Genomic DNA, 25,997 nt, shown 5'->3' with positions numbered 1-25,997 from the left:
AACTACCAGCTACTTCAACAAGTCTTTCAATGTAGTAACTGGAAGAACAAATTTTGACACTATACTGGGGACATAGTCTGGTTCACTGACATTCAAAAACAGACCAAGGTGTTGGGGCCAGGGTATGCAGGGTGCAGCCAAGGCTGGAGAGTGCAAACTCTCTAGGGAAGATGGCCACTGTGCTTCAAGCAGAAATATCTCCTATCAGGTTGTGTGTGGAGGAGAATTTGCAGAGGTGCTACAGAGGTCATAGCATTTTCATTTATTCAGACAACCAAGCAGCCCTGAAAGCTCTGGCAGCCTCTGCAACAAGATCAAACATTGTGGCAGAATTAGTGGTAATGAGTAAGCTGATAGGTTGGCCAGGATAGGGACGATGACACCATTTACTGGACTGGAACCTGTCCTGACAATTAGCAAGGCGATGGTCAAAATAAAACTACAAGACTGGACTAGGAGACAGCATGCAGAATATTGGGCTAAGGTCCAAAAGCAAAAACATGGCAAGATATTGATGCCGAAGCCATGTTCTAAAAGAAGTCTCTCCATCTTCGGCTTGAACAGGAAAGAAATGAAAGTCATGGTTGGACTATTAACAGGCCATCGGAATTTCAAAAAACACATACATACAATGGGGATAATAGAAGAAGACCCTAAATGTAGGATGTGTAGTATTAGCGAGGAAACTGCATCACACTTGATCTTCGAATGCAAGGAATTGGAGATTAAAAGACACAGAATATTCAGGCACTGTTCAAGGGCATTGGTTGGCTTCACTGGAGACACAGGGAATGATACTGGACAATACCGGTAAACCCTGTCTTGGCACAGCAGCAGCAGGCTTGACCAAAGTTGTTTTTGCTTCCCTGATAAAATCAATCAATCAATCAACAGTTTCATAGGAACAATCCCCCAGTGTCTTTGATGAAGTAACTGTAACACTTCTTTTTGCAAAGCTTTGGGGATCAACACCTGTGGCTGTTCACTGTCATTTTGAACAAGAATCACACCTTGCTGTATAGCGAGGCTATGCTGACGTGCAAAGTATCAGCACAATACAGAGTTCTTAATGCTATACAATGAGCGAGGCCAAGATGTGCTAATGTATTTTAGCAAAATGTTCAAAATCTGAATCAGCTTCCATGGCCTGTGCAATTTTCCTCGAGTTCAGAGGAAAGGATTGAAGCAATTCAGAATCGTGAGCATCGATGTGACAACAAGATGCAGCAGAAGTGTCATAGTCTGTATCAGGGCCAATTGGAAGACGTAAAAGTGTATCCACATTACCATGTTGAGCTGTTGGATGATACAAAATATAAGAGGTATTAGAGATAAAGTTAGTTAACTACTTATAGATGTTGACTATGAAATTATTGGTATATCAGAACACCACTAAAATAACTTGACAATTCAGAGGCTTCCTTTATCAGGCTACAGATTAGCTGGCTGTTTCTCAAGGAGTTCCTTGTGGTGTGGGGGAGTGGCTCTGTACATAAAAAACCGTATTCCATTTGAGTCTGTAGATGTATCTCGACACTGCACTGAGCAGATATTTGAATGTTGTGCAGCGGTAGTTGAATTTAGTGAAACTAGACTTCTTATTGCTGTTGTTTATAGGTCCCCTAACTCTGACTTCAGAGCATTTCTGCTCAAGCTAGAGGTGGTTCTTGATTCACTTTGTAGGAAGTACCAGAAACTAGTTATATGTGGTGACTTCAATATAAAGTTTGTATGTGATGATGCAAGAAAAAGGATGTTGGTAGATCTCCTAAATTCATATGATCTGATGCAAACTGTGTTTTTTCTAACTAAGGTGCAGGGGAACAGTAGCACAACCATAGACAATATTTTTAATCATTCTTCATTAATAGATAGGCATCCTGTTAATAAAAGCGTGAATGGACTTTCAGACCTTGATGCACAAATTTTAACACTAAAAGGCTTTTGTACTCAAACCAAGGTCATATTTAACTACAAACTATATAGGAAAGTTAATCCAACAGCAATAGAGAGTTTTTTAAACCTTGTCAAGGAACAAGAGTGGCAGGATGTTTATAGTGCTGATAACATCGATGATTAATACAATGCTTTCATTAACACATTTCTCATGCTCTTTGAGAGTTGCTTTCTATTAGAACATTCTAAATGGGGTACTAGTAGTAATGGGCAGCCCGGGTGGCTGACTAGTGGGATAAGGATATCATGTAGAACAAAGTGGGAATTATATCAAAATGTTAGAAGTAGTCACAATCAAGCTAAAGTAGTCCATTACAAACAGTATTCTAAGGTGCTTAAAAATGTTATCAGGAAGGCAAAGAGTATGTGGTATGCAAATAGAACAGCTAATTCACAGGATAAAATTAAAACCTTATGGTCTGTTGTGAAGGAAGTGTCTGGTGATCAGCACAAGGTCGACAATATAAAGTCAGTTCACAGTAAAAATATTTCTGTTACTGATAAATCAGATATATGTACAGTATTTAACAATCATTTTCTGAGCATTGCTGGTGAATTAAATAAAAATTTAGTTTCTTCAGGAAATCATATAACTTTCTTACCAAATGCCTTTCCGAGATGGATGTCTGAAATACTCTCTGTGTTACAGACAAGAGGGAGATCGAGTCAATAATTAAATCACTGAAGACCAAGGACTCTCATGGTTATGATGGAGTGTCTAGCAGAATAATAAACTACTGTGCTGCACATGTTAGCCCTGTATTTAGCCATATTTGTAATTTTTCCTTTAGGAATGGTCAGTTTCCTGAGTGATTAATGTACTCAGTAGTAAATGCTGCAGATGTTGAAAAAGTATTCAGAATAAAAAAATGAGCAAAGACACTAATATGAGGGGTCCCTAATGGGACATCTTGCAGAGGTCTCTTCAAATCTCTCAGGATACTTACGATCACAGGTTTGTATATATACTCACTGATGTTATTTGTCGCCAACAACGGGGAACTGTTTCAGAAAAATTGTGGCATCCACAACCATGACACAAGACACATAAAAAATTTTCATCAAGGCTCTGCACCTCTCACTAAAGTACATAGGGGAGTTACTGAGTCAGGTATAAAGGTCTTCAATAAGCTCCCCATCAATATAAAAAAGGAAATAAATAATGTACAGGTTTTCAAAAGGAAACTAAAATTATTTCTCATTGAACAAACTTTCTATAAAATGAATGAATACTTAGAGTTATGATGTACAAGAGTGGGGGAAACTGCTTAAGAAAAGCACTCCCTTAAAGATAAAGTGTTGATGCTGTTACTTGTAGTTTAACTGAAATTGTGGTGATAAAATGTAAATTTATCTGTTTCATTATGAGAAAATGTGAACTCCCATGTATCCCACTCTCTTGAGCATTCACTAAAACCTCTTCTTAAGGAATGCAGTTAAAACTTGTATTCATTCAAACCATGGCCATGAAGAAAATTTACTTCCTTATATATGTCAGTAGCATAAAAATATGCACTGTCACTTATTATACTATTTTAAACAATCACTTAAACTGTTTTTGGCATAATGCACGCTTTAATACTGCATGCAAGTAATTGTTCTTGTAAAATAAACCAATGTCTGGGCAATGTGATGTATAAATGTTAATGTACTACTGTAATGGCATCAATTGACTTGTCCTGTATTACTTGTACACTGGCTGTATAATATGTAATCAACAGGACCAAATAAAAAAATAAATAAAAAAAATAAAGCCAATTTATAAAAAGGGAGGAAGGGATAATGTAGATAATTTTAGACCTATTTTTATGCCATCAGTGTTTGCAAAAGTTATTGGAAAGGCTGTTATGTAAGGATCATTGATCATCACACAATTTGCTATCAAATGTACAGTTCAGCTTTAGAAGTCATTTAACAACTGAAAATGCTATATTCTCTTTTCTCTGTGAAGTACTGGATGGGTTAAACAAAAAGTTTCAAACGCTTGGCATATTTTTTGATTTAACTAAGGCATTTGATTGTGTTGATCACAAAATATTGCTCCAGAAGTTGGGCCATTACGGAATATGGGGAGTAGCTCACAATTGGTTCACCTCTTACTTCAGCAACAGGCAGCAATAGGTCACTATTCACAATGTTGATAGTGGCTGTGATGTGGGGTCTGAGTGGGGTACTGTCAATTGGGAGGTGTCCCAGGGATCAGTGTTGGGGCCACTCCTGTTCCTTATTTATATAAATGATATGCCCTCTAGTATTAGGGGTAACTCTGAAATATTTCTGTTTGCTGATGACACTAGCTTGGTAGTAAAGGATGTTGTGTGCAACATTGGCTCGGTTTCAAATAGTGCAGTACATGACCTCAGTTCATGGCTTGTAGAAAGTAAACTAACACTAAATCACAGTAAGACTCAGTTTTTACAGTTTCTAACACACAATTCAACAAAACATGACATTTTAATTTCACAGAATGGGCATATGAATAGTGAAACTGAACAGTTCAAATTTCTAGGTGTTCAGATAGATAGTAAGCTGTCATGGAAAGCCCACATTCAGGTCTTGTTCAAAGACTTAATACTGCCATTTTTGCTATTCAAACTGTATCTGAAGTGAGTGATCGTTCGACACAAAAATTAGTCCTCTTTTGCTTATTTTCATTCACTATTGTCATATGGTATTATATTTTGGGGTAACTCTTCCCATTGTAAAAGGATATTTTTGGCTCAGAAATGGGCAGTTCGTGCAAAATGGTGTTAGTTCATGAACCTCTTGTTGACCTCTGTTCACGAGTCTGGGTATTTTGGAATTGGCCTCTCAATATGTATATTCCTTATTGTCGTTTCTTGTTACTGATATTAGTTTATTCCCAAGAATAAGCAACTTTCACTTGGTTAATACTCAGCAGAAATCAAACCTGCATTTGGATCGGACTTCCTTAACTCTTGTGCAAAAAAGTGTGCAGCTTACGGCTGCATCCATTTTCAATAAGCTGCCACTCGAATTCAAAAATCTTAGCAGTAATACACGCGCTTTCAAATTGAAACTGAAGAGTTTACTCAAGGGCCATTCCTTCTATTCTGTTGAGGAGTTCCTTGAAAAATTACGCTGATTTTTATTGATTTGCCGATAGCGTTTACTTAAACTTATGAACTGTCTTTTTTAAAGTTCATGAAAATTTATTTTTAACTATTATTATGTTTATGTTGTAATTTCATGTACTGACATGTTCCATGACCTTGGAGATTTGCTCCTCAATTTGGTCCTATGGAATTTGACAACTAAATAAATAAATAAAAATAAAAAATACACAATCTCATACTGATATTAAGATAACAACAAAGCCCATCATTGCAATTTTTGGGCAGTTTGTACAGGAACCAGTTTCATCAGATGAAACAAGGACTGCAATGGCTTGTGATCCATTGCTAAGCAGAATTTTCTGTCATGCAAATAGTGGTGGAATTTTGTGTCACCATACACAATAACCAATGCCTCATTCTCTATTTGTGAATAGTTACACTGTGCTTTGGACAACACTTCTGATGTGAAAGCAGCAGGCCTGTCTTTATCACTAAATCTGCGCAAAAGCACTGCACCAATTTTGTAAGAGGAAGCATCAACTTGCAACACAACTGGCTTGACAGGATCAAACTGAACCAAGCATCGATCACTGAGCAATGCATCTTTAAGTTTTTGAAAAGCTTCTTGGCACTCATCTGTCCAAAAAAAAAGGGACGTTCCTGTGACACAAGTGATGCAATGGAGCTGTGATTTGTGAAGCATTTGGTATGAACTGAATATAATAGTTCATTTTCCCTAAGATTGACTGCAATTCTGTGACATTATGAGGAACTAGCAGGTCATGTATGGCTAACAAAGGTGACTGAAGAGGATGTACACCTTGATTGTTTATGACATGACCAAGATACTGCAACTCAGGTTTAAAAAAATTACACTTGTCCAGTCTACACTTTAGTCCTCCATCAGATAACACACGAAAGAAAGCACACAAATTTGCAATGTGTTCTTCAGGTTTAAGACCTGCTATGACAATATCGTCCAAATACTTTGAACAATTTGGTCAGTGAGCTGTTCCAAATACCATTGGAAAATGGTGAGTGAGGAAGCACTGTCAAAAGGCAAACGAAAATATTTAAACAAGCCCAAATGAGTATTCACAGCACACACAGTTCATCTAGTGGTATTTGAAGATATGTGTCGTGCAAATCAATTTTTGAAAAGTAGCGAACAGTGCCTAATTTATCCATGAGATTCTCTGGGTTTGGCAATTAATAAGTATCAACCCAGTTTGTGTGTTGATTGTAGAGTTAAATTCAACACAGAAGCGAATGCAACCTGAAGATTTGGGGAGCAAAACCAGTGGACTTGCCCACTGACAAGCTTGTATGGACGCAATGGCTCCACTATCTTGCAATTCTTAAAGTTCAGCAGCCAAATTGTGCTGTAATGCAATGGGAACAATTCTGACTGGCAAAATTTTGGTTGAGCATTGTCTTTCATAGAAATATGTGCAACAAAATTGTTAGCCTTGCCTAAACCTTCGGAAAAGAGTTAAGGGAATTCTTTCAGCAAGGGAGCTACACTGTCTTTGGCATTGAATGCAATTCACTGACAACACATTGTCCTGAATTTGAAATCCAAACAAATCAAATGAATCAAGACCAAATATGTTCTCACAATTGCATGATTGTAGCACTGTGAAAGTCACAGTATGTGTCTGCAATTGATATATGTCAGGCAAAGTACATTTTCTGAGAATGGGAATGTCTTGTTCACTATCAGATGTGCGCTAGTTTTAAGTAGGCGCAAGGAGCCTAACAGTTAATTTGTGTTTGACAATGTAACAGAGGCACCCATGTCCAACTGAAATTTCACACCTTTTCCCACTAAGATGCAATGAAACAAAAAGTTTGTTGGACTGGTGTAGCACTGAAGAAACTGTCCACTAAGATGCAATGAAACAAAAAGTTTGTTGGACTGGTGTAGCACTGAAGAAACTGTCTGCTTACTAGTTTTACTAATGCCTGCAGCAGGCTTTGAATACACTGCATTGATAATGTGGGCCTAGTGACTAGATTTTTGTTAGTGGGCGGAATTCTTATGTTTTTTCCATTGTAAACATATGGATTGTACGTGACCTTTTTTGCCACAGGCGTAACACTGTGCTTGTCTGGATGGGCAATCTTGGTGTTTGTGCCTTGAATAGCACTGAGGGCATGACTTAATTCTGTTCATTGATGTAGCTGCCTGTTTAGAGAACTGTTTACGTGGCTTGGCATGTACGTGCTGTTGCTACCTGCTGGGCTTATCATGAGCAAGGGATGACTCAACTTGACAAATTGGTGGCTGCTCATATTTATCGGTTGCTACAGCACACGGATCATACTGATCTAGAATTTGCACTATGTGATGAAATGATGGATCTGATTGTTTCAAAAGCTGTTCTCTAAGTTTGACATCAGTGACACTATACATGATCACATCATACAACATAACATCTGAATATAAAGCACCACAAGCACATCTGAATTTGCATTTACTTGTCATACCCTTCAAATCTGTTACCCACTCACAATAAGTTTGTTCCGACCTTTTCTTGTGATAAAAGAATTGGTACCTAACTGCCACCACATTCACTTGGTGGTCATAATAGTTAGTTAGAGAACCTACAATCTGATCACAGGAAAGACCACTTGGAGTGGCACTGGGATACAATTTCTGAATGAGGCAAAAGACTGCACCTCCTATGCTGACAAAAAGTAATGTACAGGTAAGAGACGGATACTGGCAGAAGTATAGCTGTGAGTACCGGGCGTGAGTCGTGCTTCGGTAGCTCAGTTGGTAGAGCACTTGCCCGCGAAAGGCAAAGGTCCCGAGTTTGAGTCTCGGTCGGGCACACAGTTTTTATCTGCCAGGAAGTTTCATATCAGCGCACACTCAGTGCACACTCTGCTGCAGAGTGAAAATCTCATTCTGCAAAGTAATGTAGTTTCACAGTATCTGATAGTTTGAAAGCAATGATATGGGCTTCATACTGCTGTACCCACTTGAGCCATTCCTCTTCTTTTTCGTTAAATTAATGAAAAGGCAATGTGGCACTTGGAGCTACAGTTGTTGCATGTTGGTCGGGTGGTGACGCTGCATTTGTTGCTTGCTGTACTGTGTTTAGAAGGCTTGCATTCAGCTATGTCTGAAACTGAAACATCTGTGTTAGCTGTGTTGCATCTATCACTTGCAGCTGAGGTGACTGAGAAGGGAGTGGGAGAGCTGGGTTGCTCATTTTGGAACAGGCAAATGCAATAAACAGATAATGCAAGCAAGAAAAATAAGCACACTAGCAAAGAAAGTTTCTGCAATGCCCACCTGAAAACACTGAATAGAAAAAACACTATAAGAGACACTGGTAAAAAGTAAACACACCCCCACAAAGAAAAGACAAAATAGAATTAAGGTGCCAGCAAAACACAAAATCCCACAACAAAACAAAACAGAGACAAGCTGTGTAAGCTGGATGGCTCTGGGTTTGAAGCATTAACAGGTTGTTACTATGTTATTGCTCCTATATCATCAGTGCCATGTTATTCGTACATTTCATCGCCATGTTGTTGTGTCTACGAACTTTGCATACTTGGTTCGCTAGACAAACAATCAAACAACTCATATGAATGAGTTTTATTACAACAAGACAAGTAGAAATACTTAACTTTGAACTGAGAATTTTTGTAGGTCTTTATACATGATCACCCACAAGTGCAATTGCACAGAAGTGTCGCAAGCAAATGGTGACCTACAAAATAATCAGTCTTCTTCAGAATAGACAAGCACAAGTAACACTTCTGGTTCTAGTGACCACAACTGAACTGCAGTGACTGCTGATCTCTAACTGAGCTGCATAGAGATTGCTAATAAAGAGGCTACGATGCATCAGCTAATGAAGTGGCTAATGTTGAAGCTGCTATCGAAGTGGGCTGCCACCAGTTGGGAGCGGCACTTATGTCGTCTTCACCTAGGCGCTGCTGCTGTTGTGTTGTCATCCTGGAGGAATGTCGGTCAGCGTGTGATTGGCTGACCTCTTCTCACAGCCTTCTCTTCTCTGTTGTTCCCAACTGGCGTGCGGTTGCTGACTTTATACCATAACACTTAGGATCCTGTTATACAATGTTTTACTTTTATAACCTAACTGATCTACACATTTTATTGTTAACATTTTCACACATATAAACTGCTTAATGCAGCTGGCTGTTGAAACAAGCTGAGGAGCCAGATGAAGTGTGTCCCACAACATAGGGCAGGGAGGGCTCTAGAGACGAAGTGAAGCCAGCTTCTCTAGAGGAGTAAACCTAACACAAATCTTGGTCCTCCAGGTTAGAGGTTGGGCATGGGGCTAATAACACCACACTGTAAAAAAAGAATGTTACAGAAATTCAACAGAAGCTTTGGAAACTGGATAGAAAATAAGTATTATTACCCCAGCAAAGGAAAAGAATGAAGGATCTGACAGTAGCATGATGGAGTGTGAGGACATTGCTTCAGCCTGGAAAAATGAAAGAAATAGCCAATGAAATTTTGAAATTTAAATATGATGTCGTACAGCTACAGGAAATAAGACAGCAAGGGAATGGGCAGAGAGATAAACTGGAGTACTCATTGGTGTATAGTGGACCAGAAGAGCGAACAGGCCAACTTGGAACAGGATTTATAGCAACTAGGGAAATTAGAAAAGCCTATTAGAATTTGAACCCATAAATGAAAGGATGTGCAGACTCAGACTAAGAGGGAGATTTAAGAATATATCAATAGTGAATGCACACACACCAACAGAGTAGAAAGAGGATATAATTAAAGAATTGTTCTACGAAGACTTGAAAAAAGTATGCTGTGCAGTACCTAAATACGATCTGATGCTATTAATAGATTTTGACACAAAAATAGGGAGGAATGAACATCTATATGGAGTTCCTGGAAAATATTCACTATATGAAGAAAACAACAAGAATGGAGACTTACTATGCCAGTTCACAGCAAGAAATAATATGATTATCAAAAGTACCTGATTCCCACACAAAAGAATCCATCTGGGTACTTGGAAGTCTGCAGTTAATGGAGTAGTCAATCAGACTGACCACATTTTAGTGACTGCATGTCACTCCATGTCAGTTATGGATGCACAGAGATGCAGAAGACCAAACTGTGACTAAGACCACTTTGTGATAAAATCAATCTTGAGAGAGAAACTGTCACAAATAGATGGCAACAGAATAGGACAGATGTTGAAGTGGAACACTGACAAAATGAAATTCCCTGATGAAGTAAAAAAATACCAAGTAACACTTACCAGAAAGCTGAGCACTGAAGAGACCACAGTAGGAGTAGACAAAAGGTGGAGGACGATTGAAAAAGCCATGAAAGATGCTGCAGAAGAAATAATAGGCATAAGAAGAAACAAAAGACCCCAGGAATGGTTTGACAAAGACTGCATGTCAGCAATAGAGGAAAAGGATGCAGAAGTGCACAGAAGACACACTGGGAGAATATCAATGTGGCTTTCAACCAGACAGAGGGAACTCTCGATCAAATATTTGTGATAAGACAAGTGATGGAAAAGTTCTATGAATATGATATAGATCTGCATTTCCTGTTCACTGACTTCAAACAAGCCTTTGACAGCATAAACCAGAAAGAACTTTACAGAGTACTGGAAGAAGTTGGTATATGTGCTAAACTAATAAGACTAATCAGAATGACAATGACAGACATGTCAGCAAAAGTAAAGGTCTTAACAGAACAAGTGAAAGCTTCAATTTTTAAAAAAAAGCATGAAGCAAGGTGATAAGTCTCTTGACTGTCCTACTGAATATAGCTCCACATAGTGTAGCAAATTGTTGTGACTCGCCGATCTTTCAATGTGCCGCCGCGCAGTTACGTGCGTCCTCTACATGCGGCGCTGTCTGCCAGCTATGCAGCAGCAGCGCCATCTAAGTGGCCAGCCAGCCAACGGCCGCTAGACTCGGACTCAGTTCTGATTTGACTGTTTCAGTGTACACGTCTTACTTTGTTTACTTGATCTGTCACTTACATGTATTGTGTCGTCCTTGAAATATATTAGTTCAACTTGAAGTTATAACAATTGGCGACAAGGTAGTGAATTTTTCTTATTCATCATTGACCCACAGGTTTCCATGGCTGCTTTAGAGCAACTGTTGCAAGGTCTCATTGAACAGCAAACACTTCTCACAAATGCGATTCGTGATTTCATCGCAACATCCAATGTGGGGCGTCTCTCATCGTTGTCTCTCCCTCCTTTTCCTCCTTACGACGAGATGGTGGAAGACTGGTCTGATTATGAAAAACGTCTTCGACAGCACTTCTTGGAATTTCATATCGCGGATGACCAAACATGTAAGTCTCTGTTCCTTTCATGGATTTCACCTCAAAAGTATCGGTTGTTGTCGCAATTGGCTCCTTTGAAAGATCCTGCATCTTTGTCCTTTGCTGAAATGTGCTCACTTCTGTCCGTATATTTTCAAAAGCATACGCATGTGGTAGCAAATAGAGGCATGGGGTGACGTCGGGGACGTACAACCTCTGTGCGCTGTTGAGGAAGCGTGCGGCGTGTCCCCGCCGGCCGATGTGGCCGCAGTATGCTCCCAAGCACAGCCTTAGCCTAACCGTAAACACACCTATAAGAATCTGCAGCAAAACCCACGGCGACTTCCTTCAAGTCCGCAGTGTTTTACAAAACATTCACGAGAGGATTGTCCCCAACATTGAGCTGTGTGTCACAAATGCAAAAAGAAGGGTCATGTGTCATCCGTTTGCAAATCTCGCCACATACCTGATGTTCATGAACATGACGCTGATTCTACTTCTGTGTTGTCTGTCAATTGTACTTCTTCCCTTTCAGGGAAGTTATTCCTCACTGTCCAAATACTTGGTCAGGATGTTCGCATGCAGGCGGATACTGGTTCTGCTGCCACTATCATCAGTTCTCAGACGCATCTTCAGTTGGGTTCTACAATCCTGTCACTTGTCACTAAGCAATTATGGACTTACAATAAACAGAAGATTTCTCTCTTGGGACAATTTGATGCTGAGGTATCTTACAAATCTGTCATTTACACTATTCCCATATTTGTGGTGGACCATAGTAATGCGGAGAATTTTTTTGGTTTCGATGCCTTTCGCGTTTTTGGGTTCTCCATAGATGACTCTGTCAATATCGTCTCTGATGCTATTACTTATGCTCAATTGGATTCCTTGTCGAGGACATTTGTGTCCCTTTTTTCTCCTGGGTTAGGCCATGCAAATGACTCTGAAGCTCATATCACGCTCAAACCCACTGCTCGGGTCTCGCTGCTTCAGGGGTCTTACACCCTGTCATTTCCAGTGAGTGGTCCTCTCCTGTCATTGTTGTTACTAAGCCATATGGCCATATTCGTCTCTGTGGCGATTTCACAGCCACTCTAAATGCTCAGTGCCTCATCAACACTTACCCTATGCCTCGACCTGAAGAACTGTTCACTAAACTTGCTGGAGGCCAGTATTTTTCTAAACTTGACCTGTCAGAAGCTTATCATCAACTTCCTCTCGACGCTGCTTCCCGGCAGTTTCTGGTCCTTAACACACCTTTCGGCCTCTATCAATATCAAAGATTGCCATTCAGGGTTGCCAGCTACCCTGCTCTCTTTCAGCTATTTTTGGAACGATCATTGTTCACTGTCCTTGGGTTACCAGGACGACATTGTTGTCACTGGCTCCAACACTGAAGAACATCTTCAGAATCTCCTCTCACTTTTTCATGTCTTACAGAATGTCGGTCTTAAGTGTAATCTTCAGAAATCAAAATTTTTTCAGGCATCTATCACGTACTTGGGGTTTCAACTCTCTCGGGATGGTATTCGTCCACTTCAGCAAACGGTCGCTGCGATCGATGCCCTTCCTCGCCCTACCTCTGTTAAGGAACTGCAGGCCTTCTTGGGGAAAACAGCCTACCACCACAGGTTTTTACCATCTGCTGCTTCTGTGTCTCAGCCGTTGCATCGCCTGTTGCATAAAAACATGCCTTTTGTGATGCGGCTTTCCAGAAAGTGAAGACTAAGCTAAAACAGGCCCCATACCTGGCTACTTATCGACTTGGCCAACATCTTGTTCTTGCCATCGACCCTCAATATGGGCTTGGTGCAGTCCTTGTGCACCGTTTTTCTGACGGTTTTGAACAACCCATTGCTTATGCCTCCAAAACACTCACGGATGCCCAATGAAAGTATTCTCAAATTGAAAAAGAAGCTTTGGCCATTATTTATGCTCTTTATAAGTTTGGTGTTTTTCTCTATGGATCCAAATTTCATCTTGTTACGGATCACAAACCACTTGTTTTCTTGTTTCATCCATCAACGTCACTTCCCGACAAGGCTGCACACTGCCTCCAGCGTTGGGCTCGTTACTTCTCTCGTTTCAATTATGAGATTCATTTCCGGCCGACAGCTCAACATGCAAAGGCTGATGGACTGTCTCGCCTTCCCATGGGTCCTGATCTGGCATTCGATAGGGACGAACGTTTGTGTTTCCACCTGGATGTTGCCGAGCAGCGGATTGTGGACGGGCTCCCCATCACCGGGGACCGGCTGGCAGCTGCTACGGGTTCTGACCTTACTCTCTCCAGGGTATTCAGAAGGGTTGGACAGAGAGTCCATCCGCTACGACATCTGATCTGCTGCAGAACTACTACACTTTGCATTACCGTCTCAAGGCTACGGATGGTGTTATCCTCCTTTCCACCGAAAATACTTTGCCGCGTGTTGTGGTACCTGCGTCTTTGTGTGCTTTGCTCTTGCACCTCCTTCACCAAGGGCACTGGAGTGTCTCTCGCACAAAATCTCTGGCACGCCGGCATGTGTACTGGCCCGGCATCGACTCTGAAATCGCACACATGGTCGCTGCCTGCGGCCCTTGTACATCACAGGCCGCCGCCCCAAAGTCATCTTTGTCACCATGGCCTTCGCCTGAGAAGCCCTGGGAGTGTATTCATGCTGACTTCGTGGGACCTTTTTTAGGCAATTATTGGCTTCTCGTTATTGACGCCTACTCTAACTTTCCTTTCATTGTCCGCTGCACGTCGCCTACCACCGCGGCAACCACAAATTCTCTAGCTCCCATTTTCTCTTTGGAAGGGCTTCCCTCTACTCTTGTTACTGATAATGGTTCGCAATTTGCCTCTTCCGATTTTGCGGAATTTTGTGCCCATCACGGCTTTATACACGTCACGGCCCCTCCGTTCCATCCACAGTCAAACGGTGAGGCTGAACTTCTGGTCCGTACATATAAGGCTCAGATGAGGAAACTCCTGACTTCTTCTGCTGCTGATGATGCGCTTCTCCAATTTCTGGCTTCTTACTGTTTCACCCCCATGGGTGACCATAGCCCGGCTGAGCTCTTACATGGCCGAAAGCCCCGCACGCTACTTCGTCTTCTGCGGCCTTCCACCTCACGGCCACGCGCGCCTTTGCTTGGCCGGTTCACCACCGGTTACCTTGTATGGGTACGGGAATATGGCAGGCGGTCAAAATGGAGTCCTGGCTGCATCTTACAACACTGTGGCTGACGCCTGTATGAAATCCAGATGGACATGGGTATTGCAGTGCGTCATTCGGACCAGCTTCGGCCTCGTGTGCCGGCAACGCCTGTTCTGGATGCCGCTACACCACCTTCGGCTCTGCCTGATGCTCGGGATCATGGAATCTCTCATTACTCGCAACGCAGTCCTCTCACCACCATCTCGATGCCAGCACAAGAACTGACGCCAGCAGGAGACGTGCCCATGCAGGAACCAGATGACCATCATATGTCGGAACAACTCTACTCGCCTCCTTCTCCTACGGACGTGCACACATCGTCCATGTCTCCTGTTATAACAACCGGACTTGCCACAATGGGCAGATTGGTGCACGGGGCCCCAGCAGATGCGACCCCCACGTTTCCTGTCATTTCGACCCGTTATCATTGGGGACACGTATGTCCATATGGGAAGCCTCCTACTCGAGACTTTACGGCCAGTCAAACAACACCTATGGACGTTAGCCATCTACAGGCCACCTCCATCAAGACATGTGCAAAAACTTCAAAGGGGGGAAAAGTGTTGTGACTCGCCGATCTTTCAAAGTGCCGCCGCGCAGTTACAAGCATCCTCTACATGTGGCGCTGTCTGCCAGCCATGCAGCAGCAGCAGCACCACCTCAGCAGCCAGCCAGCCAGCGGCCGCTAGACTCGGACTCAGTTCTGATTTGCCTGTTTAAGTGTACACACGTCTTACTTTGTTTACTTGATCTATGACTTACATGTATCGTGTCATCCTTGAAATATATTAGTTCAACTTGAAGTTATAACACAAATAAAATCAACAAAAGAGGCATCATATTTACGAAAACTAGCCAGGTATATGCATATGCTGATGACATTGCTAGAATAGGAAGAAATATCACTACATTCCAAGAAACATACTGGGCAATGGAAACAGAAGCCTTAAAAATTGGCCTCATAGTAAATGAAAACAAAACAAAATATATGGTAATGTCACACTCTGAGGCCAGACAAACCCCTAAAGACCTAAACATCAATGGGAAATGCTTCAAAGGAGTGTCCTCTTTTTAACTACTTGGGAGCCCTAACAACAAATGATAACAGTATTGGAAAGGCTATAAGAGAAAGAATACAACTAGGAAACAGAGCTTGTTTTGCAAATATGCAATTTTTCAGAAATAGCCTTGAAACAATAAAAACAAAACTGATAATATGTAAGTCCCTAGTCTGCCCAAGTTATCACATATGGGACAGAGATATGGGTGTTGACAGAACATGACAAAAACGTACTAAGAACCTTTGAGCAGAAAGTACTATGCAAAATCTATGGTCCAATATGGGAGGAAGAAGGCTGGAGATTATGTTACAATGTCGAATAATAAGTATTAATACAAGGTAGAGACACAGTAAAATTTGTGAAATCACAGTGAATACAATAGCTAGGACACATGGAGGGAATGGCAGAGGATAGAATTCCAAAGAAAATCATGAAAGGTGTGATCCTTTCAGCTAGGCGAAAAGGGAGAGCTAGAAGAAAATGTATTGATGACATAATAGTGGATCTCACCAGTATGGGAGTCCACGGGTGGAAAAGAGCAGCAAACAACCGAGAAATGTGGAGGAAGATCATTAGACAAGTCAAGGCTCACCAAGGGCTGTAGTGCTACTGAACAAGAAGTGTTAACACTACGTCTAAATTGCTTAATGCAGCTGGCTGTTGAAACAAGGTGGCCATGGCTACTATGTTATGACCTTCAGCCATAAGTGGGAACACGATTGTGAAAATGAAGAACAAATATTCTAGTTGTCTTCAATAAGTACTAGTACCTGTTAGAAAGTCTCCACAAGTAACGAGTCTTTAGTTCACTCTGAATAATCTTATAGGTACTCTTTCTCACTGATAGTATGTTTTTTAGCTTCTAGCTAAGTTAACAATTCCTCAACTTAGCTAAAAATAAAAATAAAAAAACAAATACATGCCATCAATCTATGGCATTGAGACAACTTCAGAAATCAAATTCTGCAACTGTTTAATGAGATTTAAGATAGTTCCTGCTGGCGACTTGTAAAAATTCAGCACTATAATCTTGTGTGTTTGTAAACCTGATGCTGTGGAGTAGAATGTAAAGAGTTGTTAAACACAATATTCCTGATCTGTAACTTCTCCGACTTAACTGCAGTTTTTTGTATATAAGTTAGTGTCTCTTTCTTTTTACTGATTCTATAATGGCATTCTATTAGGTCTTGTCCATCCATAAATAACTGTTCAATTTCAGTTACTACCAAGTGATGTTCAGAGTATACAGTACCTGTTAATATTCTCTTTGCACTAATATTTCTTGTATTTGTATTAGAAGTTCATCTTTTTTATTTAAGAATACTTCTTAAGTTTTGATGAAAAATACTTAATTAGATTCTTTCTGATCCACAATTTCATCTTACTGTAGGACAAGTGACTGTTTTAACTCTGACTACATTTATTTTTCAGTTCGTCTTTCAGAAAAATTTATCCCAAAAACACAGAGTGAAAACAACTGAAATTTCTGGGATATGATGGCTAGCACTTTGATCAGACCAGATGCTTCTGGGCAATTAGGCAACAAACAGACTCTTACAAGAATTATTCAGATACAGTCTATGCTGCATGAGATGTGACCAAATGAGAGGAGAAGAATCAATCTCCCTGTGTCTGAACACCCCTCCCTTACAAAGGCTTCATAAAAGGAATTGGAGGTTCCTGTTAGCTACATGGCAAGTAGCGAAGTTAAATGTAAATTGACCTGTGTTGTTATAAGTGTAGTTAACTATTCTTCCATGGTAAACATAAGTGTGGTGATGCAGACATTTACACCTATGGGGTGGGTGCAATGAAAGTATCTATTCTTAATACTTTTCCCCTTGTAAAATGGTGTAGGCTTAAACACAGTTTTTTCCACACTTATAGTTTATTATATGTCATTATCATTCCAAAAGGTAAAACTCAATATATGCTTCAGTATTTTCTAGACACTATCTTAAACGAACAGGTTCATTTGCTACTACCTTCCTCAAGAACCTTGTGAAGAATTGCACATACAAACAGGGTGAAATGCTACTTCCTCTTGCAGCTTGCCTTATTGATTTTGAAGAGTTTTGCTTGAACTTTCACCTCATTGTGGCCACCTTCTCCTCTGATACCAAAGTTGAGGACATCCCTAATCTTTTCATGACCACAACACTTCTGGTAGTCACTAATGTTCAGTGGAAATTTTAAACTGAAATTTTGGCTTTCTCCTCAAGGCTTAATCATCCTGACCTAGGCTTCAAAAGCTTCACATGATCCAAGAAAAATGTGAAAAAAATGACATATTTTAATCTCTAAAACAAGGTAACTTTCATCGCTATCTACACATAGCTCATAAATGGAAATTCAAAATAGGGAGCTACATTCTGTCAACCCTGTATATCTATATTCTATAGGCCACCTTATGCCATGTGGTGGAGGGTACTTTGTGTATCACTGTCACTTCGCCCTTTCCTGTACAAGTCACAAAAAGTTTGTGAAAAACTTTGTTGGTAAACCTCCACAAGAACTTAAATTTCTCTAATTTTACATTCATGGCCTTTTCATGACATACATGTAGGAGGAACCAATATACTGATTGACTCTTCTAGTACCTAATTTATGGAACAACTTCACCAGATGCTAAAAAGTTCTTCATTTTAGTTCACAGCTGAGTTTGACTTTTGTACTGAAGCTATTTTCTAGTGGATCTGAAAATTGTGCTACGGTAATGCAATAATAAATAATTCTCCAAACATGAAGAAATTAATAATCTTCTAGAAAATATGCTTTTGGAATTTTAATTGTAAACCACAACATGATGCAGAACACTTCTCTTCTAGTATCTGTGACTGGAGTTGGTTGACCATCTCCATAACACTTTTGCATTTAGTAAATGATCCTGCAATGAAAAATGCTGCTCTTCTTTGGATCTTCAGTCTCAGACTGATGAGCAGTATCAAGTTTTGGTCTAATAAGCTTTTTTAACCTACTTCCTTTGGGGTACACTATCTGAGAACTCTTCCATAAATCTGTCTGGCATCTGCCTTACCTGCAATCATTGCCACCCCTCCCACAGTGGTATTCTGCCATCCACCGAACCTACACAATATATTCATTCTTCCTTACACAATCCCTGCTCCCCATCCCTTGTAATCAACCTAGATGCAAGACCTGTCCCATACATCTTCCCACCCCCACCTACTCCAGTCCGGTCACTGACATCACCTATCCAATTAAAGGCAGGGCTACCTGTGAAACCAGTCATGTGGTCTACAGGCTAAGCTGCAACCAATGTGCTGCATTCTATATAAGCATGACAATGAACAAGTTGTCTGTCCACATTCAATGTGCTGTGTTCTATGTAAGCATGACAACCAACAAGCTGTCTGTCCACATGAATGGCTACTGACAAACTGTGGCCAAGAAACAAGTGGACCAGCCTGTTGCTAAACATGCTGCCAAACATGATAGCCTTCATTTCAATGACCGCTTCACAGCCTGTGCCATATGGATCCTTCCCACCAACACCAGCTTTCTGAATTGCACAGGTGGGAACTTCCCCTACAATACATCCTACATTCCCGAAACCTCCTGTCCTCTCCCATCCAGCCTGTTCCCATTCCAGCACTACACAGCCATCATTCCACCACCACGCCCAGTACTTTTTATTTCTTTCTTTCTATTGATCTCCTTTTCCACTACTTCCTCCCCCCCACACCTGCCCACTGCCCAACCTGCAGCACTTCACTGTCTGCCAGTCCCACCATACTATCTCTCCCCTCCCCGCCCCAGCCTCCTCCTTTGCCTCACCCAGTCGCCATTCGCATCATGCACTGGTGCTGCTGCTCGCAGTGTGGTTTCAGTTGCCTGAGACTGCAGCTGTGTGTGTGAGTTGCATTTGCACGAGTGTGTGTGTGCGTGTATGTGTGTCTATTGTTGACAAAGGCCATTGGCCGAAAGCTTTAAGTGCGAAAATCTTTTTGTTGTGCCTATCTGCAACTCAGCATCTCCACTATATGATAAACAGCAATTTTCCTTCTCTAATATTGTTTCATTACATCCTGGATTTTCCATTGTTTTATTTTTACTTGCAAATAGTTTTATGTGGTTGTTCCACTTTAAATTGGTTCATACACATAATCCTAGATATTTTAAAAACAAAGATTCCAAGACTTACCAAGCGGGAAAGCGCCGGTAGACAGGCACAATAAATAAAACACACAAACGCACACACAGAATTTCTAGCTTTCGCAACCGACGGTTGCTTCTTCAGGAAAGAGGGAAGGAGAGGGAAAGACGAAAGGATGTGGGTTTTAAGGAAGAGGGTAAGGAGTCATTCCAATCACGGGAGCGGAAAGTCTTACCTTAGGGGGAAAAAAGAACAGGTGTACACTCGCACACACACACATATCCATCCGCACATACACAGACACAAGTAGACATTTATAAAGGTAAAGAGTTCGGGCATGTCTGCTTGTGTCTGTCTATGTGCGGATGGATATGTGTGTGTGTGTGCGCGAGTGTACACCTGTTCTTTTTTCCCCCTAAGGTAAGTCTTTCCGCTCCCGTGATTGGAATGACTCCTCACCCTCTTCCTTAAAACCCACATCCTTTCGTCTTTCCCTGTCCTTCCCTCTTTCCTGAAGAAGCAACCGTCGGTTGCGAAAGCTAGAAATTCTGTGTGTGTGTTTTATTTATTGTGCCTGTCTACCGGCGCTTTCCCGCTTGGTAAGTCTTGGACTCTTTGTTTTTAATATATTTTTCCCATGTGGAAGTTTCTTTATATTTTATTTAATCCTAGATATTTTGTAGATGTGATTATTCTGCTTCCATGTAATGCAATAAAGGGTCTTTCTACCTATTTATGCACAATACATTAAATTTATTTATGTAGAGGGTCAACTCTCAGTCCCTACACCAAGTGCTGATCCTTTGCAGGTCTTTCTGGATTTCAGTACAATTTTGTAGTGATGACTTCGAAACAACAGTATCAGACATGCAACATCTCACAGAACTATCAATGTTATTCACTAGGTCATTTTTATATACTGTGACCAGTGCTGACTTACCTCAGGTTAACCCGAAGTTACTTCTATGACTGTAACTTATTCTCTGTTAAGACTGACATGCTGTGTTCCAGCTACCTACAAAACACTGCTACCAAAAGAGGAGCAACTCCCTTTGCATACACTATGCAGAATCATACAAGTATGCCATCACCCATAGTCTTTTCTCCATTGAGTGAGGTCACTCCAATTTCTTTCCGTAGTCACTTAGTTAGATATATGTCATTTTGAGGTTTGTGCAATGATTTAGAGGAGGAAATGCCGTACAATGTTCTTCCTTGAAACAGTTTTGGGAAAAGGAATTCAGTATTTTGGTCTTCTGTCAATCTTACACAATTTCAATGCCATTATGGCAACAGAGTGTCTGGATATGTGACTTTGATCTGTTTATTTATTTAACATAATATCAAAATGTCTTAGGGTTTTCTGTCAGTAGAGAGAATTTTACTTTCAAATTCACTGAACACTTTATGCATGGCTCTCCTTATGCTAATTTTGGCTTCATTCAGTTTTTGTTTGTTTATGGGACTTTGGCTGTGTTTAAATCCCTTTGCTTTCAGAAGCAGCTCTGTAATGCTGTCGAACCATTTTGGATGCATCCCAAGCAGAATTAGTAGGAGTAAGTGGTGTTGCAGGTAATTGGCTACTGTCATATCTCCAAGACAGGAAACAAAAAGTTGTCTTGAATAGCTCAGGTGGAGTATGTGATGTTTCTGCACTTTCTTACGGAGTTCCATTACATGTGTAGTGCCTCAGGGCTCAATTCTTGGGCTGCTATTATTCTTGATTATTATAAATGATCTACCATCATGTACAAGACTGCCATGTAAATTTACTTTATTTGATACAACACCACAATTTTTATGAGCAGTAGAACAAATAGTAATCTTGAGGGATCCATTACTCACATACTCTCGGATGTGGTTAATTGGTTCAAGGTAAACTATCTCTCATTAAATTCCAGTAAGACCAATTTTATTAATTTCTGTACAAAAACAGAAAAAGATAGAGAACAAGTGTAACATGTGGTAATCAGCCAATAGAAAGAATGGAAACAACAAATTTTCTTGGAGTGCACATTGACAAGAAAATGAACTGGTCTTGGATATTATAGATCTCTGTAAGAGGCTTACCTTTGCTACATATGCTTTATGGGTTGTCATTACATGTGTTGAACTTAACATTGAAAAAGTGGCATACTATGGCTATTTTTACTCACTCATTGAATACAGCATTATTTTTCGGGGTAACCAGCCATTAGCAAGGAAAGTATTCATTTCTCAGAAGTGAGCTTTAAGAGTTATATATGGACTGTGCTTAAGAGACTCATGTAGAAATAGCTTCCGAAAACTTAAAACATGCACAACTACATGCCAAAATATGTTTTCTCTTATTTGTTTTGTCTTTAAAAATACAGATATGTTCCAACCAAACAGTAATTATCATGAAAAGAATGACATACACAGCGTGCCTAGAATGTCCACTACACTGGAACAAAACTCTTCAGTGCTCTTCCTCCTGAAATAAGGACAGAGATTTATAATAAGAATAAGTTTAAGAAAGCATTAAAAATATTTCTGCTAGAAAAAGCTTTTTACATTATAAATGAATTTTTAAATAAATTAATTGTAAGATTTTAATATTATATAATACAAGTTGAAATAATGCCACTTAGAATGTTATTTAACTTGAGCTCTATATCCGTTTGATACCCTGTATCTGTTTTTCTGTTGCACTTTAATGATTCTACGAAAATATGTATCTTCTTTTATCTGTACTGCTGCCCAAAGAAATTACCGTGTCAATTTTTATATAATTATATACTCAAATGTCTGTATATGTTATAAGATCATAATTTTGTATCTGTAAAAAACTGACTCATTCCATGTCCTAGTGAACCCAACACAGTTGGACCTATGGAACACAAAATAAAATAAAATAAAATCATAACTTTGATCGGCACATTGTATAGCATTCATGAACTCTGCTAACTTCAGTATCTTCAGTGCCAGAGGTGAATGTTTTATGTTAACTATTCAGGTAATGTGTCTTTTTTTTTGTGACAATTGCTAAGCAAAAATATCTTCCTACCTTTCTTAACATTCTTATTTACAGTTGCATTCAGTGATAAAATAATGACTTTATAATCACTGGTTCGGTGTTCTACAATGAGTCAGGAAGTTCAGGCCTATTGGTAAACAGAGATCTAAGAAGTCACCTACTTGAGTTGGTTCTCTGGTTAATTGTTTAAGGTAATTTTCTGAAAACAATTTCACATGATTCCCAGTACCGCCTACTTGCCAGATGACTCTACAAGTCTATACCTGGTAAGTTGAACTCTCCCCTTAATATCATAACATGACCAGGAAATTTATGTGCAGCTTTCTTCAAGTTTCCTGTGAAATGTTTGCCATTTTTGATTCCCTTTAAGATTTACCTTTACCCATACTGCTTCACATTCAAAATCTGTACTACGTTCACTAGATATTTGCACATTATTTACATGCTATATACACACCTCCACAAATGGTGTCCAACCCATCTTTGCCTTATATGTTCTAACCAGAATTTAGAATTACATTGCTATCAACTTCTGGTTTCAGCCAGCCTTCCATCCTTAGTACTATGCAGGTATTATTACCGTTTCCCATTGTGATTAGTTCTGAGACATTTCATGGACACTTCTGCACTTAGCTAATACAATATTAACACTTTCTTTCTCCAATCTGCCATGAAGAATGTTACTCTCTGCAGTTAATGAGGCTGATATTCTTCCCTGTCTGAAAGGCAATGGAAGGATTTCCCTAACCTAAGAAAACCCACTTAATCATGCCATGCATACTCCATTATTCTAGAACTACTTCCTGTGTGTTGTGCATGCCTGACCTATTAGGGGGGTTCTACAATTCTCTATCTGAGAGCAGAGGCCAAGAAATCCACAACCCCGATTGCCTCTGGCTTAAGCCTATCACTTAGCTCCAAACCAGGACCATGCTCAGTTCTAGGAATGACGTTGCAAAATACTAGTTCTGCTTCCATGCCACAGCCAATGTTAACTGTCTTCATCAATGCAGCCAGCATTTGAATCCTGGCAGCAGGTGCCATTCGTGCCAGCATTAGTCACGATTTACTGCTGGGTGCACTCAGCACGTATTACCAGCAGGGCCTATACCATGTCTTGAACAATACGGCTTCCCCCCCCCCCCCCCCAACACGGATGTAAACAGTGGCCTTCCTTCCCAACGTGCCCACTAATACCCTAACAGGTTCCATCACCTGCCTCAAAAGACATGGTGTTCTGTGCTGCCTCAGATGTACTTTAGGCATTAGGCAATAACTCAGACTTGTTTTTAAGGCGGAAGGGGTCACCTGTGTAGCCAGTACTTATTTTGATCTTCTGCCCAGAGATTTGCAATCCCATCACTGTTTGCCATTCACAGTGACTTTGCATCTACCAGGACGAGTACATGAGAACGAAGACTAGTCTAAATGCTGAGTATAAACAGGAACTGTGGCTGCCGCTCGCATATCCACTTGATTCCACAGCTCCATTACACAAACTGTAACAAATAAGCAACAGCTTTTTAAAGTAACTGAAAAAGCAGCAGCTTTTTTTTCAAAATAAGATGTTATGTTTAGTCTCCTAAAGTAGAAATAATTTACATCAGTTTAATGACAGTTGATCATTGTTACAGTTCCTCACAGTAGCTTTTTCTTGTTAAGATACAACTTAACCCATTCCACATTTTTGGAGGCATTTCTTCAAAATCTAGATCTAGAGCAGACGAAGAGTCAGTGACATTGATAAACTTATGTCATAAATTTTAACATTTGGCAACCATTTGAAGCAGAGGTTTCCATTGCTACGCTTTGCACAGTGAAGATGAAATGGCAACATGCCAACTTGATTATATTACTCTTGCTACTTCAAAATGTATTCACTACCAGTACATATGTTTCCCCTAATCCTCAAAAAAGAAGGGTCACTCTCATCTTGTGTAAAGAGTGACCTTCCTTCTTTTTAAAATTTTTCCCTGTCTGTCACTCTTTGGCCCTGAGGAAAGAACAAATAGTTCCAAAGCACCGAGGATAAAATTACGTTTTTTTCACTTGTAAATGCTCTAAGTAGACTACCTATTCCGTTTCTTTGTAACTTTCTCGAGCATATTTTCCCTAGGATACAATGTGGTGTTGAGTTTGTTATAAAACTAGGGTATCGTAATTAGTACCGCTCTTCCTCTGGGAGGCAGTTATCCACATCCAAGTTTCAGGTTAGCACACAACATAAAAGTAGGCCCTCTCTTACTGTGAAAACAGCCGGAACAGGTATTAATGATCTTCACAAGAGATAATTTAAATAATGCAATTCCTGTTCAGAGAATGATTGATGAGGATGTCCACTGAACTGTTACCAACATAGTTATTCTTCTCACTCTGAATACATTAAAAGACTGGGAAGAAACTCTAATATGTGGTACACTGGCAAGTATCCGCTGTCATGCAATTCACTGTACCTTGCCAAAAATGGATTTAGCAGGGCCTACACATTCTAGAGCCACACATTATTCCTCTACTTCCAAAGAAGACGGCTTCTTGTAATTTTACAAGGCCGACGTGAAACAGTAGGAGTATTTCCTGGAGTTCTTATCAAGCCAGTCTTTTCAGCATTTGTTGTAACTAACGTCCAACAAGTTGTGGTAAAATTGTCTTCCTGTCTCATCGACATTTGGATCGCAAACCGTCATACCTGAGCACTTTCTCATTTACAATCAGGTCATCGACGAAAATCTTCGGATTGCAAATAGTTTTAAGTGCCAAGTTCCAAAGTAATTGCTGTGCAGAAAAACGCCAAAAACATAATAGTTTCGCTGGTTCCTCCATCAGAATCCCCGCTCCTACCTTATGAAGAGGTCTTTCTCGCACGACAATGTTTCCCCTTTATTACATGGTGCTTTACTGCTCCTTTAATATAATTGACACCAGGCAGCTGCTCATAGTATTATTTCTCGAATCAATTAGCAATATATTGTTACTGGTGTTGTGTTAAAAATTCAGGTACTTCTATCCACATCTCCCTTTCTTTTAACCCAGCTTAGCGTTTGGGAAGCAGACATCTTGTGAAGACAGAGACTTTACTTCCTTGAAACGCATATTTACTTTATTTTGTTCTCAGGATATAATCATTCTAGAATTTATTCTAAAACAGAAAAATAATTATTTTCTTCCTGATATTTGTCTATTCTTTAATTTTAACTTTAGTAATCGATAATGTTATATTATGGCAATCGATACGAGATCTCGTTATTTGCCGGTTAACATTGACCCGCCCAAATTTT

At 40.1% G+C, this 25,997-nt stretch overlaps 1 protein-coding gene across 3 annotated transcripts in view; it reads right to left on the bottom strand.

The window, feature by feature from the left end:
- LOC126356297 (uncharacterized protein K02A2.6-like) overlaps positions 1–25,781 on the bottom strand; it is a 32,390-nt gene extending 6,609 nt beyond the window's left edge. Inside the window, exons 1-3 of one of the 3 annotated variants that reach the window (XM_050007233.1) lie at positions 25,561–25,781; positions 24,031–24,221; positions 22,124–22,179 (exon numbers count right to left, since the gene is read on the bottom strand). In XM_050007233.1, the coding sequence (XP_049863190.1) occupies positions 22,124–22,179; positions 24,031–24,095 (121 nt within the window). In that variant the 5' untranslated portion in view covers positions 24,096–24,221; positions 25,561–25,781. Of the gene's footprint in view, positions 1–22,123; positions 22,180–24,030 lie in introns of those variants that run through there. The other 2 variants (XM_050007223.1, XR_007565625.1) reach the window with 2 other exon arrangements.
- Between the last annotated feature and the right edge of the window lie 216 nt (positions 25,782–25,997).

Source organism: Schistocerca gregaria, chromosome 1 (assembly GCF_023897955.1).
Source record: "Schistocerca gregaria isolate iqSchGreg1 chromosome 1, iqSchGreg1.2, whole genome shotgun sequence".
NCBI classification, from domain to species: domain Eukaryota; kingdom Metazoa; phylum Arthropoda; class Insecta; order Orthoptera; family Acrididae; genus Schistocerca; species Schistocerca gregaria.
This window is presented reverse-complemented; position numbering and strand designations above follow the sequence as displayed.